The sequence below is a fragment of the Phodopus roborovskii genome, unplaced genomic scaffold, assembly GCF_943737965.1.
Source record: "Phodopus roborovskii unplaced genomic scaffold, PHOROB, whole genome shotgun sequence".
NCBI lineage: Eukaryota > Metazoa > Chordata > Mammalia > Rodentia > Cricetidae > Phodopus > Phodopus roborovskii.
Genome location: NW_026126598.1, coordinates 4,310,784 through 4,329,526, shown reverse-complemented (window position 1 = coordinate 4,329,526; position 18,743 = coordinate 4,310,784). Strand labels below are relative to the sequence as shown.

The 18,743-nt window shown below is 51.4% G+C and overlaps 1 protein-coding gene across 1 annotated transcript; it reads right to left on the bottom strand.

The window, feature by feature from the left end:
* Piwil1 (piwi like RNA-mediated gene silencing 1) lies at positions 1–18,214 on the bottom strand. The gene is made up of 22 exons (XM_051205087.1): positions 18,008–18,214; positions 16,742–16,823; positions 15,250–15,330; positions 14,632–14,746; positions 13,443–13,568; positions 12,784–12,998; positions 12,366–12,487; positions 11,420–11,500; positions 10,794–10,991; positions 10,412–10,523; positions 9,261–9,387; positions 9,041–9,158; positions 8,492–8,606; positions 7,188–7,375; positions 6,786–6,858; positions 5,047–5,247; positions 4,830–4,933; positions 4,111–4,181; positions 3,839–3,992; positions 2,432–2,557; positions 528–675; positions 1–404 (listed from the first exon to the last, which is right to left on the bottom strand). Exons 3-22 carry the CDS (start codon positions 15,325–15,327, stop codon positions 288–290), a joined length of 2,589 nt encoding a protein of 862 aa, XP_051061044.1. The 5' UTR covers positions 15,328–15,330; positions 16,742–16,823; positions 18,008–18,214; the 3' UTR covers positions 1–287.
* Positions 18,215–18,743: the final 529 nt, after the last annotated feature.

Below are 18,743 nucleotides of genomic sequence, written 5' to 3'. Positions count from 1 at the left end.
ACCTCTGAGATCCTGCCAACATGGCTGCTTTAGGAAAGTCTACCTGTGGTACCAAGGGCCTTGCTACCGCTCTGCCAAGCAAGCTGTCCCAACACACTATGAGAAACAAAGCAAACATCAAACCTTAGCTAAATCTATAGCTGCTACATACCAACACTAGAAACAAAACTGTGGCTCCCGACCCCCTCTCCCCAGCATCCCACTAGAACGATAATTGTGTGTAAAGTAGAAGTGGAAGGATGGGCAGAGTTCCAGAAGGAAACCAGCACGCAGGCCCTCGCTGTTGTTTAGAGGTAGTAGAGGCGGTTGGACAGGGAGAGGTTCGGTTCTCTGTGGATGCTCTGGCCCACAAGGAAGGCCAGCTTATGTGCATACTGGCAGGGTGCAGGGACTCGGATGACTCCCTGTGGGGGGAAAGAGGGCCAGTCACTGGGCTGAGCTGTGTGGGACTCCCAGGGTCCCTACCACACAGCAGGCTCAGCAGGGCAGCTGGTCCTGAATAGGGCCCTGAACAGTAATGCACTCACGGGCCAATTGTAGTACACATGGCAGAGCTTGTAGGTCAGCCGCTGGATGTGGTCGGGCTTCAGGCCACTGCTGTCATAGATGACATTGTAGTGTGTTGGAGACACACTCCCACTCCTTACTGCCTGGCTCACGATGAAAAAGTCATACCTGGAAAGGCAGGAAGAGCCAGGCAAGGCAGGGACATGCACTTTTTGAGGAGGAAAAACCTCGTGTCCTAAACAACTTCATTTTTCCTCCAGCCCCAGTGTGTCTGCAATGGCCACGACAAGCTCTTCATGAGACACCGTGGCAGCGTGTACAGAAGACTATGAAGGTAAGACTATTTCCGCATGGGTCACCATGCCAATGCCACGGAGCATGCTGTCCATACTCTTGGGCCTTGTGTCCTGCATGCTGTAGGGAGGGAGGGGACTCTCACTCATGGACACACAGCAGTGGCACAGAGAAGGGCAGAACCAGTTTCCTTCCTGCTGCGCCCATCTTAGTAACAGCAATGCAGCGCACTGAATCCCTAAGGACTCAGAACAAATGAGCAAGAGTCAGGTAGAGCAACTGTACACTGCTATTAGAGGACCCAAGCTAAGGCCAAAGCCAACGGCCATCAGAGTTCTTCGTTCACTGGCACCCACCAATGAATGCCATCAGGAGGCTCCTGTGATCTGACACTATTGGCAAAAGGAAACTAACCCTGATGTTACCTAACTAGACAAACCAGAAATCAGAAGTAGTGTACACTGAGTCTGCCTGGGAGAGAAAGAGAGTCAGAGATGTCCAGTGATGTGCCTGCCAGGAACAGAGGATCTCTGACCAAGAGGGAGATCTATGTGTGTAGCATCCAAACTGCCACCTTCAAAGGTCCTTGTCACTGGCTCCAAGGGCCTAAGAGGCTCTCACAGCTTCAGAGCTTGAGTAGCATCTGGTGAGAACACATGTCTTCTACTTTTAAATCACATGGGTGTTGTCCTTGAGCTCATGGGCTACCAACTGTCTTCTTGTCTAGTGCCCTGAACACTCAGTGACAACACCAGGTTCTACGAAGGGTGAGAGAGACCTCAGACAAGGACTGGCCCTTCCTGGGCATTGACCTTATCTGTTTGCCCCACTTGGCTCATGAAGTGACAGAGCTTCCTTACAGAAACATTTTCATAGGCAACCTCTGAGCAAAAGAAAAACCCAAAAAATGGTATATTTCAAAATAAACCCCCTATTCAATCACATGGCTAAGAAGACAACACCAAAACATTCTGTGGTCATTCCCATCTCTTGGATGCTAGGGCCTAGAAATATTTCAGAGTTCAGATTTTGGAGCATGTGCCTAACACTGGAGAAGTAAGCACCTAATTTGGTTTGCAGATCCATGATGTTCTTCTACTAACTGCAGCTTGCCCACCTGAGTCAGGGAATGTGGGGAAAATAAGGAGATTCCCAGCCCTCACCGGCAGTGCTGGAAGCCTTCTATAGCCTCACACTAGAACAAAGGGAGCTTCAGACTAGTTGATGAACTGCTATGCTCCAGGGACAAAGCTTACCTTCTTAGACAGCCATCCCAACCCCAGAAGACAGCTGCTGACACATAGACCCTCTTATCACCTCGACCCCAGAGGACTGTGCAAAGTGTCACATATCTAAAGATCTGGTAGGAACAATCATGGATGGGTTATATACTTCAAACTATAGATGCTGCCTGCAGAAGCTGTTCCTAGAGTCTGAAATGCCACACATGAGAAACTTCTCAACTATCAAGGAGCCAGCCAGAGGGTGTTGCCTCCCAGGGTCTCAACACTGAGAAACCTTGTCTTTAGGGAGCATGTCAGACCAGCTTAGCTGAAGAGTTGGGACTTCTATGGCAGGAAGTAGAAAGCCAACAAGCTAACATTGATAATCATGAGGCCCCAGAACTTACCACTCTGGCCTAGTGACCTCCACATCGATGACTGTCCCTGGAAGAGGGTTCTGGAGTCTTCCCCCAGACTGAGCAAAAAACCTGGCATTGACACGTTTCTTCACCACAATCACAGTCAGTCTTGGGCTAAGGACAAGGACGAACATGGCCACGCTGAGTTGGTGGCCTGTCTGGGTAAGAAGCCACATGCTCAAGCATCCCTCAGGGAAGAGCCCTCACCCCCTTGACACATCATCTCGCTGTATGCCGGAAAAGGGTCAGCACCTTCCTCCAGGACGGACCAAAGGCCAGGAGGGACCTGGATGTGGACAACCACATGTCTCTTGTGGGCCCCATGATAGGCTACTCAGGTGTAGGCACAGACCAACTCTACTACACCTGTCACATCAGAACACCGCCTTCAGCAGGCTTCCAAAGTACCTGGTGTCAGCACTACAATGGGCGTTTTCTACTGTGACATCTGTCTAGGAGAGTGGGTTCAAGGGCATGTACACACCAGTTTCCTCTGCATTGCTCACACTAAAGGGAGCTGTTAGATGCATAGCCAGAACATGAGGCCTGGGGGTGGTTCTTCTCCCTAGGGGCAGCGAGTGAGCACCTCACCCTCCAACCTCTTGAGATGCTCATCTTAAATTCCTTGGGACAGTCATTTGTGCATACACAACCCACGTTGAAGTCAGTGAATCAGCTGAGGCTGCAGCTAACTTGATTGGCAGCCCCGAGCTAGATAAGATCAGTTCCTTCCAAGCAGACATGGCTGACCCCCCCCTCCCCCAATTCTCAGGCAGCGTGGGGTCCTAAGAGCACACTACTCAGTAAACTGCTTATCCTCCAGTGATAGGCAGCTCCTGAGGCCCTGGGCATGAGGCTCTTGTGGCCCACACCGGTGGCTTCTCTTTCACAACATGGTGGCAATGAGCAGGCAAAGACTTTTCCGAGGGAAGCAGGGCCCTGCCAGAAATGTCACCAGCTGCCTGGGAAGCCTTGCTGTTGGCAAGCCCTGCCAGCTGACTGCAGCTCTGGGTAGAACACAGATGTAGCTGGGCCCTGGGTCCATGCGCTGTGAGCCGCCGGCCTCTGTTGCAAAAGTATCTACTTGCCTAGACTGGGCTCCATCAGGAAGCATGTGGTGGGGTGTTTGCAGGGACTGCTGAGGAGCACAGAAAATGCCCTACTCTGAGCAAACTACAGGTGAGCAGGGCTGAGCAGGTGAGCAACTTAGCCAGATCCAGTGTCAGGGAACAGGCGGCCCTGGCCGCTTACTCAACCCTGCCCGCTTACTCAGCCCTGCCTCTTGTGCCCATCACTACCTTCAACCTAGTTCCTATGAAGCCCATGTACCCTTCTCCTTGCCGTTGAGTGACATTTATTTCAGAGTGGGCAGCCATGTCTGACCCATGAACTTACTTGTAACCTCTCCCCACTGACTTGAGACAGTCCAGGAACTGTGGGACCTCATAATTGACTAGGGTCTTCAGCTGTCCATCCCCTACACCATCTCGGTACACAATGACACGGCTGGGCATATACTCATTGCAGCCACTCCAAGCCCTCAGAGCAGCTACAAAAAGTAGGGGAGATTTTGAGTTCAGACACAACACCTGTTTCTCCCAGTTCCCAGCCACTTCCAGCAACAGCCCAAGGGCCCCAGTCAAGGTACAAAGGGTACACAGTCCCACCTTGCAAGCAGACCTTGAGGCCATCCACCAGTTCCTGTCCACGGTCCTGAAAGACGCAGCGCGAGAACCAGCTGTTGAGAAAAAAGCAGGGCAGTGAGGACATAGGTTCCCCAGGCTCAGCTGCTCCCGGCTTCCTAGGAATCTTTCTAAGAAGATTCCTACCATCTGCCCCACATCCCCAGGAGGCCTCCGCTAAGCAAAGCGAGAGACTGCTCTCAAGGCACGCATGACAGTTTCCCAAATTCTCTCAACGGTGTAATTTCTTCAGCAGGGGACAATTGAGTGACCAGAGGGGTCACCAGGGAGCGCCAGGCACCACAACAAGTGCTGGCTTCTCTCTTCCTGACAGATCGTGTCATCCTCCAAGCTTCCCCTTTGCTCCCCAAGACCAAGGCCCCAGCCATTGGCATGCACAAGTAGCATGTGGCCAGTCTCCAGGCTCTGTTGCTGTAGGCTATTCCCTCATTCCATAAACATGCTGAAAACTAATATTGGAAAGCAGAGGACTGAGTGAATGGGGCTGTTACATTGAAAGCACAAGCCACATCCCAGGGGCCAAGAACAGCTACCAAACCAAGGCACTTTCAGAGTTGGCCATTTATTGAGCCACAGGGGTCATAGTAGAGAGCAGGATGGTGATGCTCTGAGTGTGGCAGGACAGAGACAATGAGGCGGGCCATTCCCATGCTTCATGGTACCACCGCTGCTCTCTGGCTCACCGGGTCATCCCTTCATTGATGCTGGCAACGAATCCTGCGATGGACCTCCGCCCAGCTGTGGTGTCATGGTAACAGTCGATGCCCACGATCATCGCCAGCTTCAGCTTTAGTGAAAATAGTGTCATTTAGTTGTGGCAGGCTTTGGCAGCCATGAGCAAGGCTCCTTTCCCTAAATGCCTACACAGTACCACCCTGTCTCCGATGAAAACAGACTCACAGGCATATCTACTCGCCAGAGTTCTCCACCCATCTTGCAGTTCATCTGCAGGGCAATCTTGGTGGCAATGGCCATAACTGTTTGCTGCTTGCCCAGGGTCCGGGCTACCACGCACTGACTTGGGGTGGGGCAGTCTGTGCACAGGTACTTTTTGATGGCATCGTATTTGTCCTTCCGATTACTTGACAATAGACAGACAACCTGAAAACAAACAAAGCACCTCATTACAGAGAACCAGGGTGTGGAAAGCCAAAAGCAAGGGAACAACAGATGAGCCATGTGGTGTAAAGGACACTTGTCACTCATGTCACCAGTTAGCTCTGCCATGTGGCTAATCAGTGGGGCAGAAGTAACATTTCAATGATGCTTGTTTATTCTAAGTGACAGGCTCTTCCACGAGAGGCACTGCACAGAACAAACCTGGTCAGTAAAACAAAGCCATTGGCACCTGAGACCTGCCATGGCACACTGTCAGGGTGAGTTGTTCAGGATAAAACAGGGAATGCAAGCACAGCTTTGTCTCATGGGCTGACAGACATGCAGCTCTCTGAGCCTTAACTCATAGCTCCTCGAGAGCCAGGGCTGTAAACCTTAAGCTCTGTCTTGGGAATTTGGTCAGAATGTGAACTTTCCTAGGAAAAATGTGACAACTCTGAAGACACAAAAAGGTTCCTGATCAGAGTGTTCCTCTTACCCAAACTCTGAGGGTCCACATTCAAGCTGCTAAAAGCCAAATCTAGCTTGTGACTCACAATGCCAGCACCCTGGTGTCCACCCAGATTCTTGTTTGTCAATTCTCTCTGGTCCCCAACAAACTAGGCTCCACATGCTGTCTCCATTACTCTAGATAGCATGGCAGCAGTCTACCTGCCTGTGGCCTCTGAGAAGGAGACAAAGGCAAAGAAGAATAGTGGGTGGGACATGGCAGGCCACTGTTTAGGTCTCCAGCCACGTGGCCAACCTGTCCCTGCATCTCCGGAGCTCAAAGGAACACACTGAGGAACACCCTGGCTCTTCACTGTTCCTGCATAAGCTTCCAGCTGATTCTTCAAGGTGCCTTTCTTCGGCTTGAAGGTTTAGACTCTGCTGAACCAGTGCCCAGAGGTAGGCTCTGGGAACATGACTGGACATCGAGGACTCTAACCCTGTTGGTAGTTAATCTGCCTACTGAGCCATGCCTTGGTGACAATGGGAAATAGCATAAATGATAGGAAGTAGGTCAGGTCACCAATGAAGGAAGTCTCTGGTCCCTCTTCTCTCTGCTCTGGGACCACCATCTGGCAAGCAGCTGTGAGTCTCCACATCTGCCCTGCTTTACCAGTCCAGAGACTACAGAGCCAAGTGATCCTGGGCAGAAACTCTGAGATGTGAACTACAGTCACTTTCCTTACTGGGGTAGGTCTCAGTGTTAAAAGTCTGACCATTCACGACTAGACATACTCCTGTCCACCATATGCAACTCAGAGGCTCCCACTAAGGTACAAAGGCAATGGGGGGACCTGTGGAGTGTCACCACTTGCTTCAAGTCACCATCATCACAGTCTTAAGCCTCCACAGCTTCTAGAACTAGAGCCTCCAGGGCCAAAGGTGGTCTTCTCCCTGGCTTCTCCTCAACCTGTACAAGGCACACACCTAACCTGGGCATCAGCTCAGCAGCCTGACTGAGGTCAACCTCAGTCCTCTGTATCCTGAGCCCCCTCCCCGTGCTGCAGCACAGCCTGCACCCAGCAGCTACTCACTATTTGAGTGTCTGATGTCACCTTCTGCTGCAAGGCTCTCAGGTAAGCTTCTGTTCTGTCATCCACCTCGATCCTAAGATCAACAATAATGATGGCCAGTATGCAACCCTCAGACCTTAGTTCAATCAACATCCCTGCACCAATCCCAAATAGTACACAGCACCGATACAGAAGTGACATTCAGTAAAGGGTATGGCTAACAAGCTGTGCCACCATCCTGGTTTAAAGGACCTATTCCTAGAACATTCCTGCCTGATCTTTTCTCCCATCCAATTGCTCTGTCTTACACAGAGCCATGGAAGATCTTAGAGCTGTCATGAGCTCACTGGTGCATCACTTTGGAGCATGTGCCCCCTTCTGATAACTGCCAATCACTCTAAAGACTTGACCCTGGACACTCACATGATTGCCTTTTTCATCTGGATGCCCATGGCTGGAGTCACTTTGAACAGGTTCTGTATCAGGGAGTTGGCCGCTTCATAATTCCTGCGGGTATAGATCAGCAGCCAGTTATCCAGTGGCTTCACACTGATCAGTGGTGCGCCTCTTGTTTCTTTGGACCAGTCTGCAAACTGCGGGTTGTAATCAAACTAGAATAAAGGGAAGAGATGCTACTGTCAGCTGTGATGAAGGCACTGGTCTTGTACAATCCCATCATGCATCTGGAACCATAGACTACCACACTCAAGTTTGAATCAGAACAACAGATCGAAAGTCCCCAGTGGAGAGAAGGCAGCAGATACATCTGGAAGACTCCTCCTACATCATACCCTTCTGCGTACCCACGACAAACTCTCCATCCTTCCTCCCAAAGACTTATTGAAACACAAGTGCCATTTTCCTTATGATAAAGGTGTAAAAATTAAGGCTCAGACTCGGGGTGGTAGCTCATGTTTTTAATCCCAACAATCAGGAGGGAGAGGCAGGCAGATCAGATCTCCACATGGTAGAGAGCAGCCTGATCTACAGAGTCTGGAGCAGGGAAGAGAGCTAAGCCCCTTGATGGTGGGTGGTGTCCTGTGCCAACAGCAAGTTCAGGGAAGAAGCCACTCGTGGCCACCATTACAGCAAACACCCAGAGCTTCTGAGGTCCCTGTGAGTCTTCTGGCCCTTCACCTGCTGGATTGTATCTTTCAGTCCTGCCTGGGTCAGGAAGGCATGGATTGCTAGAAACAGTTAAAAAGAGTAGGTATTTGCAGCGTTTTGATTTCATAAAACTATTTTTGAGAAATCCTGTTTTTCCTTTTCCTGAGGTCGAACCATAAAAGCATTTTAAATATTTAGCATGACTCCTGAGAGACTCGTGGCCCGGGCAGAGATAAAGCCAACCTAATGGGGCTTCTTGGCAGGATTTTCTGCACCCTAAGTTCTGTTGCTTACTTCAGTCTTCCCCCCTCCCCCACCCAGGGTGGCCTTGAACTCATCCACCTGCCTCTACCTCCCCAGTGCTGGGATTAAAGATGTACACCACCACCCCTCAGCTTTTCAGTCTTTTTTTTTTTTTTTTAAAGCAGATCTTCACTTGTCCTGAGGGCTGGGCTTTGGGTTCTATCTACATGCACCAGACTCACAGGCTGCCTCTTGCACAATGACCCTACCAAGTGGCTCTGGCAGTTTTTCAGAGTTTGCAAACAGCAGTCTGGTGTATGGTGGGCTGTCTCTGGCCCCAGTGAGATTCATCCTGGACATCATCCGGCCAGCCTTACCGTCTTCCCACCCTGGTGGATCTTCTCAGATTGTAAGATTCTTCCCGAGAAGGACAGCAAGTTCGAGTCAAAGCTCAGGCCCCAGTCGCGAAGCTCCCTCTGCACATTGTCGTCCCTGTGAGTTTAATACATGTACCCAGCACTGCTGAGCAGGCAGCAGCCAGACTGGTGACCCACATTCGGGTGGACCGAGTGCCACTGTGGCTTGCAGCACACTTCAAGGCCATCCTGGGCCTAGAACACATGGACAAGTGTCTCTCCACCTTCTTAAGAGTCCCAGTGCCCAAACCGCTGCCCAGTGAGTGAGCCACAGTCTATACAAGCAGGGAAGTGCACAGCTAAGAACTGCTTGCTCCCCACTGCCTTTTCCTGACAGGACTGGAGGGGAAAACGTCTGCATTATCAAGTTTCACTTCTTGGCTCCCTGAGAAGAACTGAGGAACTCAGGAGAGCCCTCCACAGCCCAACCAATACAGGAGCCCACATTCCCTGCTTTCCAGACCCATAGAGAACCCCAAATCAAAGGCTGAAAGTGATGAGCTGGCCTACTTGTGGATGTAGTCGATGAGGCGGCCCACCTCCCGCTGCCGCTGCTCAGGGGTCAGCCGCGTGTGCACAGCCAGGTCCTTCATTACATTGAAATCATTGCGCATTTTATCAGTCAGACCTGCAACCAGAGCAGTGCCAATGAGAGCCAAATAGCAAGACGCCATAGCCCCCAGTGGGGGTAGGTAGGGATGAGGGAAGAGAAGAGGGGAGCACTATGCACCTGTGAGGTAGCAGAGCTCTGGGATGAGCATGGCTGGGCCAGGTAGTGTGCCTCCGGGGCCTCTCCTCCGCTTGGGCTGGCTTACCAGCACTGGCTGCTTCAAGTCCGTGATTTCCTGGTTGTACTGCTGCTCAGGAGGAAAGGAAGGCATGATACACACCAACCAGGGAGTGTGGCACTCTGGTGGGTACAGCGGATGCCTAGTTAACAAGGGAAGCCGAGAACCAAGCTGGGCTAGACACAGTGTCACACCGTCCTGAGGGGTGATGTGCACACTCCAGGAACAGCTGTTCTTTCCATCCACTGAGGGTCCAGGAGCAGGAAAGGTCTGACCCAGCTCTCCCAGGGAGATGAGCTCCATGTAGTCAAGTCCTGAGGACTTAGCTATGGAGACTAGACCATACACAGAACACAGTTGTCAGGGTACTGTCACGGTGCCCCCAACCCCAGGGTGTGAAGGCTCTTTCCTGTCATCTATTGTCCCACAACTGCTTATTCTACAGCCATTTTTAATAAATATTTACAAAAGGAGTGTCATCATATCAGTGAGTCAAGTTGTACTAGTCTAGTCTTAATGCCCACCTTAGGGCAAGATGTCACCAGTCAGCCATGCCGTGAAAGAACCTGATAAATGTCTTTTCTAACTCTGTGCCTTAAAGAACTAACCACTAGAGTTAAAAGAAGTTAATGTTCCCTCAAACATGGTCCTCACACACCAGGGAACATGCATGGCTAGTATGGCAGGAGTTCGGAGTCTCCCTCTCCCCATCCCCTTAGAGTCCTGGCCACAGGATCCAGGTATGTAGGACTGGAGTCTGCAGGTGCTAGGATGACCCTGGGCCTCCTATCATCTGCCAGGAACAAGCTCTTCCTTACTGAGACAAAGAGACCCAGCTGCAGGTGAGCTGGCTGGCAAGGACCACAAAATCTACAGAGCAAGGGACCACAGCAAGCTACTTGCCACCAGTGGCAGTATCTGTCTGTCCCCATGATGTACTGTCAAATGCAATCATTCTGCTGGACAAAGCTGCTAGGGCAGGGTGCTTCTGACATGTGGGAGTCTTTCTCAGTGATGTAGGCAAGACTAGTGATGTAGGCAAGACTAAGCAGGGCCTGCATGCTCCTGCACACCACCCAAAGGGATGACCTACCTTCCTATAATACTCCAGGAAGCTGACCTCTGAGCCGTCTGCCTTCTTGAAGGTGCTCTTTGGATTCTGGTCCCAGTCAATGTCATCCACCCTGTAGGTCTTGTTGTTGTACCTGTGGGCATCTGGGACATGAGGCCCCAGCTCACACTGCCAGTCCCCTGGAGATGTGATGGGGAAGGGCAGGGGAAGGGACTGAACAATGTCTGGAAATGGGGAATGGAGAAGGGTGAAGAGCAGGAGGCCCCTGTCCTTTGTACCTGACTACAGAAAAGACAACACGAACCACACATCCAACACATCTGGCTCCCTGATGTTCACCTCTGCCTGACCCCCCCCCAGCCCCACTGCTCTCTAGCCCCAGACTCTTGAGATGGAGCCTTACTTGGTGAGGACAATCAGGCCTATAAGCTCCTTCGACACTTGCTCCTGGAACTTGTGCTCCTCTGTCTGCTGGTACAGGTTGAACATGAAGTCCAGAACGGTCTCACTGCGGAGGACCTTGTGGCTGACGTCCGTGCAGAGCATGATGTTGTTCTCATACTGAAGGATGGAAGTTGTGAAGCCAGGCCAGATCACCAACCTGCCAACACAAGGCAGGTCAGGTGCGGCCTCACGTTCCGTTCCCTGTGTCTGAAGCAGAAAGTGCCGAGCCAGCTCACTTCCTAATACAAGATTCTAGATAGAGCCTGTCTTTCCCACAGCTTCAGCAGCATTTGCTAATTAGACACTGGCCTCATTAAACCCGTCCTTACGTTGGGCCATCTAGCATCCTGAGCCACCATGTCTCGGCACCCTCAGCTGCTGATGCTGAGGACCGTCAGCAGTGCACACAGCCCGTGCTGTTGGCTAGGATGGGATTCATTTTTAATGTAAGCAGTCTGGTAAGACTGCATCATTCAAGCCAGGTTACTTACTCCCTGAACTCTTTAGCACCAACAACAGGCTGTTTCTAGTTTACAGAACACTGCAGTCTGTGCAGCCCAAGGGATGGTGGACTTTTCTACAAACCTGTGATTTGGAATATCAATCGGGTCACTTGGGTTGTAATAATTCCGTCCAATTTGCTGCAAATTCATGATTTTCAAGAGCCTACAAATTGAAAGTTGGAACAGTTAGCATGGTAAATCCTAGGGACTACCTGGAGCCACACAGAGTCAGCAGGGCTGCAGAAGCAGGGGTAAACGGCTGACTAGTGCGAACTGGGCAGCTTTCCTTTGAAGAAAAATGCACCAAGCAAATGCATTTCCTTATTCAGTGAGCTATCCTTCCACAGTGAGCCATCTACAAATAGAGTAAATCATGAACCCAAATGCTGCCTCATTTAGATGGCTTCTCACAGGGAGGGGTCTTCTGTAGGACATGTCATTGTGTGGTGTGTGTGTGTGGTGTGTGTGTGTGTTTTATATGTGTGAGGTTTGTGCAGGTGTATATGCCAATAATAAGTGAGGAAGGCATCAGATAACCTGTTCTATCCTTCTCCACACCTCACTCCCTCCCTTGCAGGGTCTTACACAGTGAACCTGGAGCTAGGCTGGTAGCCAGCAGACACAGTGACTCTCCTCTCTCACCTACCCCCCCCCCACCCCCAGCACTGGGCTTACATGCAAATGGCCATGTCTGGCTTTTTGTGGGTGCTGGGGATTTGAACCTAGGTCCTCTCACACTTGCACAGCCATCTCCCCAATGCCTAGAACACGTCCTTATTTGGAAAGTGCCCCCCTGCCCCAGCAATCCCCCCAACCCCCACAAGGAGCAATCGAGGTGCTGTCTAACAGCTGGAGCTGTTCCAAGGCATACTGTCAGCCCTACTAGGGAAGGGGCAGATCTGGAGGCAGATAAATTAATTTCCTGTCAGAAAGTCACATTTGAAAATGACCATGCATAGCAGAGGTGCTAACTCCTCCCCCTCTTGCCAACACAAACCACGGAACATGCTTGCTGCCATGGCGCTCACCTCCTGAAGATGATATTATAGAACTGCAGGCAGGTGGGGGAGGTGGGCGGCAGCTCGTTGGTCAGGGTGATGGTGATCCTCACGTGCTCCCCATTCCGAGTCTGACTGAAAACTTCCGTGACCTAAAGCCAAAGAGGTGAGAACCCAGCCCTTATCTCTGTGGAGAAAAGCATGTCCAGGTTCCTGGGGCCCCTGCACTAAGACAAGTCCCCCTAAGCACAGACTTAAGAAGTTGGCCCAGTAGCTGAGAACTCTCCTGTAACTCTCCACAGCCCTTCTGTCTGACTCTAACGACAGACACAGTGAGTCATAAAGAACCTCAAGGGACCCTATGTCCCCTACCTGGGGACCCTTCCTGAGCTTTGTTTTGAGGTGGATACCCCCATCCCCCTGTGCCAGTAGAGACATTTGAAATAACCTTATGCTGTAGTCTCTTAGGTAAAAACAGTATCGTCCCATCGAAAGCATGACACCTTCCAATAAGGTCTTCATGTTGAAAGAGCAATGCAGAGCGCAGCCTGCGGGCCTCCATCAGGGGGTTATAGTCAATATGGTACTGGTATAGGGCCCACTGCGGGCGCGAGGTCAGCCGGAAGTGGTTGGTGCTTAGCTTCACGATGATGCCGGAGGAGCCTGAGGGGCCAGCACACACAGTCAGCCCCTGGCATGCTTATGTTCTATGAGAACTTTCCTTCAGACACAGCAGAGCTGAGGACAGTCAGCACTTGCCTTCAGATAGCTGGCCCTGGGGAGCTTCAGAGGAGACCACACACCCACCACAAAAACAACTGATCTCTGTAGACGGGGTTTATGAAATGTTTAACAAAACCTGCCAGAAGCCACAGCTAAGACATGCTGTGTGGCCACAGCTGTGTGTGTGTGTTTGTGTGTATGAGAGAGAGAGAGAGACAGACAGACAGACAGACAGACAGACAGACAGACAGACAGACAGACACAGGGAGGGGCTGGTGAGGCTGCAGCTACTGAACAGAGCATCCCCTCCTCCCTGAGCCAAAGCAGAAAGACAGTCCAATAACATAAAGACTGCCCCATGAAGGGCTGCTTCTGTGAACCCACCTGTCTTGGACTCTTTGACATGGTCAAGGTTCTGTCTGGTGTTCACACCAAGGTCATGGAAGTCTCGGCGACGCCCACCTCTCTCTGCCAACGACAGCTCCTGAAACCCAGCTGAGATCTGCAGTTCTTCAGGAGAGAGGAAAGCAACTCACTGATTAGAGCGAATGGGTCAGAGGACAGCAGCATCCCCACAGGGGCTCAAGGGTGGGAGAGGCAGCCCGCTCTTGTCCACCTGCCATCTTGTAACCTCATCCTTCGCAGAGCCGTCTCTCCTGGCTCTGGCCACTCTAACAGGCCAAGCACCTGGGATATGATGCCAAAATCCAAGGCGTGGATTTGTTGATTGGGGGAAAAGGTTTTCATAATTAAGTCTCATAGCTGTCATGTTCTCTGTAGCTTGGCATGCTGTAGTTACAGCTGCAGGGAGCCAGGGGTTAGGGTCTTGACTCTATAACCTGGCTGAGAATATGATATGAGTGACAGGTAGCCTCCTGACTTCTCGGTTCTGCTTACAACCTGCAGTAAGGACATGTACACTCCTGTACTGGGACACACTGGTCACTAACAGTACTAACCTATCAATCTTTGCTTATTATGAAAATAGTCCTAGGAATCTAAAGTTACCAAGCAGACACCTGAAAACAACAGCATGCCACAGGACAACCTTGGTTTTGTGGTCTGGTGGTAGCATTCTAGCTGGAGTCATGGGTATGGCTCTAACAGCAGTACCTACTAGTGAGCTTCCCAGAAAAAAGTCTCCCCTCCTTCAGAGGAGAAAGACTTATGTGGGGAGAAATGTCCCTCCAAGACAAGACTTCCCACTCTTCTGGCAACCAGGCACACTTTGACAAAGTGCCTGAGAGCGGGCAGTCGGCTGTGCTGATTCTCTGCCCAGCCCAACACAAATGAAGACACACTAAGTCAAACCCATAGTAAGGCTATGAGAAAATCACTACAGATGCCAAGACAACATGCTAAAAATGGCTAATTAACACAGAGTAGGCAAACTGAGGCCATGTGTGAAGTTCAGTCTCAGTGTTGCTGAGATGGCCCTGGCAAGCTGCATTCTCTCATTTCCAGCCTGTATGGGGGGTGACACACACACCATCACTCTGCAGCATGCTGCTGGGCCCTCGCGGAAGCACCCAGCACCCTGCACATGGCAGCCCTTCACCGTCTCCCTGCTTACCTTGTGATTTGGACGTGGCTCCCACTACCATTCCTCTCTGTCGTCCTCGGCCAACCAGGTCCCCCTCTGCAGGTGACTGCTGAGGTCTTGGTGGGATGTACCCAGGCTGCTGGCTCTGCTCATGCACAAACACAACTGAATTCCCTTGTGCCGCATGCAAGGCAGGCACCACAGAAGTAGTCAGTCCTAAACTGGTCTCTAGCATTCAGAAACTTAGTCACTAAGCATGTGATTGTTAAAAGGAGATCTGAGCCAGGCCGTGGTGGTGAACACCTTTAACCCCAGCACTTGGGAGGTAAGTCAGGTGGATGTCTGTGAGTTCAAGGCCAGCCTGGTCTATAGATCGAGTTCCAGGATAGCCAGGGCTGTTACACAGAGAAACCCTGTCTCAAAAACCAAAACATGGAGACAGGATAGATCTGAAGTGAGAACCACCAAAAAAGGTTTCAGCTCCTCCCAGCCCCCAGAATACATCTTCTATGGATGGACCCCAGAGCCTCCTGCATGCTGGGCAAGTGTTCTACCACTGAGCCCTAGCGCAAATCTTTTAGTTCCCTGCCACAGGCCCCACTGGCTGGCTCTCAAGGCACTGCCAAGCTGGAAAAGGTGGGTACTCACCGCAGCAGCCCCAACATGCTGTACCGTCTCCTGACCGCGGGCCCTGCCACGGGCCCGGGCTCGGGCTCGGCCCGTCATTTTCTGCCAGAGAGGAAATAACTGTAGATAGTGTTCAATGTGTATCCAACCATTTTGCTACTGGTATTTTAAGCCCCAAATTCTGTATGGTTGAATCTTTCCTATTGAGGACTTGTCTAGTGCATTCAGGGCTAGCATCCTAACATAGCTGTCTTAGGGAAACCAGATACTCACTGGGGACTGTCCACTGTACTAGATGGCAGGGCTCAAGTAGGAATGTATTGTAATAAAATACTTTGTTTTCAGGGGGGCTAGTGGTGGCTCAGCAGCTAAGAACCCTTTCTGCTTTTGCAATGGGCATGGGCTTGGTTACCAGGCTCAAGCCACCAGTTTCAGGGAATCTGATGGCCTCTTCTGGCTTCCACAGGCACCAGGTAGACATGCACACAGGTAGGCAGGCACCTCACTACATATAAGTCATAATGATACACAATACATAAATAATAATGAAAAGAGTGTGATTATGTGAAGACTTAGGGAGTCAGTGTATAGAGGATTATGGTGTTGGGATGGGTTCCTTCTTTTCCCAGATGGGTCTATGTGTCACACACACCAATATAACCCATAATGAAGAGGAGCATTTGTAGTATGTTTCCAGGTGGCCCCTCAAAGATCCCTTCCTCAGACCCATGGTGCCCTCCAAATACTTCCTCAGTTCCAACTGCAGCTTGAAAGGAACTTACTCAAGCCCAAGGCACCCCACCTCCTGTGTCTCTCAAATTCCTGCCCCCACGTGTGCATGCCTAGCCATGGTCTGTGAGGAAAACCCACAGGGCTGCCTCTCTCTAAGCTGCTATGTCCCCCGTGGTTGTGAGCAGCAGACTCATCACCCACCACAGGGAAGAAGATAAAGGTGGGGTCATCTGGGCTCCAGGGCCTGAACCTTGAGCAAGCGCCAAGCACTTCATATATGGTTACGTCAGGCGTAGTGTCAACTGACACACAGGTACCTACTGCCAACCTCATGACTGGGAGATGTCACGATGCCTCAGCTGAGGTGCTTTCTGTTCTGTGAACTGGAAGAAATCTAGCTCATCCTTTAAGGGCCGGGCAATGACTGTCTGTCCTCATCAGTTCCCCACAGCTGCTTTTACAGGCCCATGTGCCCCACTTCAACGCCACCCTGGCTGTTGTTTGTTCCTTTGTAGTGGGTCCAGTGCTTGGCCTGCTGGCGACCACCACCTGACGTGACATTTAAAGGATCCCAAAGTGCACCAGCAAGAGGCTCAACAGAGGCCACCGACAGGGTAGGTCCTCAGAGCTGCCTTTGACCAGCAGGATGTGCTGCATGCTGGTGACAAGCAAGCTCTATGAAGAGGGAAGTCTCCTCCTCCACTGCCCCAGACCCCTGTGTCACAACCAGTGCTGCAGGACTGTCCGAGCAGCATGCAGAACAACTCTGCCCTGGGCTCACCTAGTCAGCTCAGCTCAGGTTTTCAGCTTGGCCTCCTTCCAATCCCACAGATGTCCCAGTCTGGATGCCGGTGGGGTCACTCCTGAGGGAAAGAGCCAGAGGCCTAGCCATGTGAGAACAACTTAAAACAGCTTCCATAGACCCAGCAACGAAGCTCTGACACTAGTTTACAGGCAAAACTAGCTAAAGCTAGTAAGAAAAACAAAACAAAAAACCAAGAAAACAAAAACAAACAAACAAACAAACAAAAAAACGCTATTGCTTGGTGTGCTTAAGGCTGGCAAAGATGCTAACTTCAAGGTATGTGGGGTAGTTTGCAGCAAGAGAAAAGCCGAGCGGAAACTGTACACTGTTCTGCCTAGCGTCAGAAACCACAACACCAGAGGACCTACAGAGGAATTCAAGGTGCCTATTTTCTTTCATCCCAAAGCGCCCCCTGCTTCCCCTCCAGCCCTCACATCTGGGGCCCTCAAATTCCCCACTCAGACATCTGTGTCCCCAAACTACAGGGCTACCCAACTCCGACACCTACCAGCTTGCTCTTTTATGCTAAACCACCTGCTGGCTATTTTGTGGTTCCCTGGCTCTCATATCCACAGCATCAATTCCAAGAGACATCACCGTTCCTTGAATCCCTTTACCTCCAGAAGTCCGAACCCCGCAGGGAGTTGGGTATTTGGGTAAGAAAAGACCCTGTCACTTGGTCCCAAAGGCATCCTATGAACTCAGAGCCCGCCATGTATGCTAGCCAGCTCTCTCTGAATGTGGTAACACCAGCAGTGGTAATTATGGAGTTCTGACGTGAAAGACAGGTAGGGAGATGAGAAAACCAGTTATAGAGCCAGGGAGAGGGGGCTGGGGACTGCAGCAGGTAGGGTTACAGGCAGAAATGCTATTATGTGCTTGGTCGTGAAGATGTAGGGACCAGGCGCAAACACAGACATGGGGAGACACATTGAGGAGGCCCAAGAATACGGAGAGGGAGGACAGGCAGGGGGAGGGACGTGGGTCAGGCTTCGGTTTTGGGACAGGAGGAAATAAGACCTGGGAACAAGGAGAAGCAGGAAATAGACCCTGAACAGCGGGAGGAGAGGACAAGGTCCAAGCAGAAAAAGAGATACAGATGAAGCCCAAACAACGTGAGATGTAGGACCCAGACACAGATACAGAGAGAGATGGGGACCAAGCCCAGGACCTAGTAGGGATGAGGCCTGGGCACAGGTCTGTCGAGGCCAAGGCACAGGTGGGCACAGCTCAGTTCCAGACCCTGATAGTCGTGGTCCAGCAGCGTCTGGTCCTCTCCTGCTCCCGTGCTCAGCAAGCCTAGGTCTGCAGCCCCTGAGCCCCTCACGCCACAGGCTTCTCGCGGGCGTCCGGCTGGCACCACCTCGCACTGCTGCAGCGCCTGCCGCAGCACCTGCCAACAGCCCCAACTGCCAGATCCCTCCGCCCCTCCGCACACGCCCCTGGGGGCTGCCGCCTGAGACTTCTGGGTTAACGGGCGAGGTAGACACGTGCTGCGCCCTAATTGGCTGCCACACAGGTGGCGGTTTTTGCGTGGGGCGGGGCCTAGAGACCCCGCCCCAAACCCCCACCCTCTGCTCCTTGCTCCAGGTGAGAATCCTCACTCAATGGATGAGATTGCACCCAGGTGGTCTTCCTGCATCCCGCAAAGAAAGAGTTGTAGTACCGTAAGCTTTAGCTGGGTTTTAAAAATCACAAGCCTTAACTTTAATCCCAGCACTGGGGAAGCAGAGGCAGGAGAATCTCTGTGAGTTCGAGGCCAGCCTGGGCTACTGAGCAAGTTCTAGGACAGGTTCCAAGGTACCTGTCTCTTAAAAGGGGGAGGGTCACAGGCCATAATACCCCCTTGGAAATGTCCACATGTCACAGATTCAGTAAATATAGTAAGGGAGAAAGGAATTTTCTTTTTAAAAGTGTTGGCATATTTGGGGTGTGGGGGAACATGTAGTTAACACCAACATTCTGGAGGCTGAGGCTG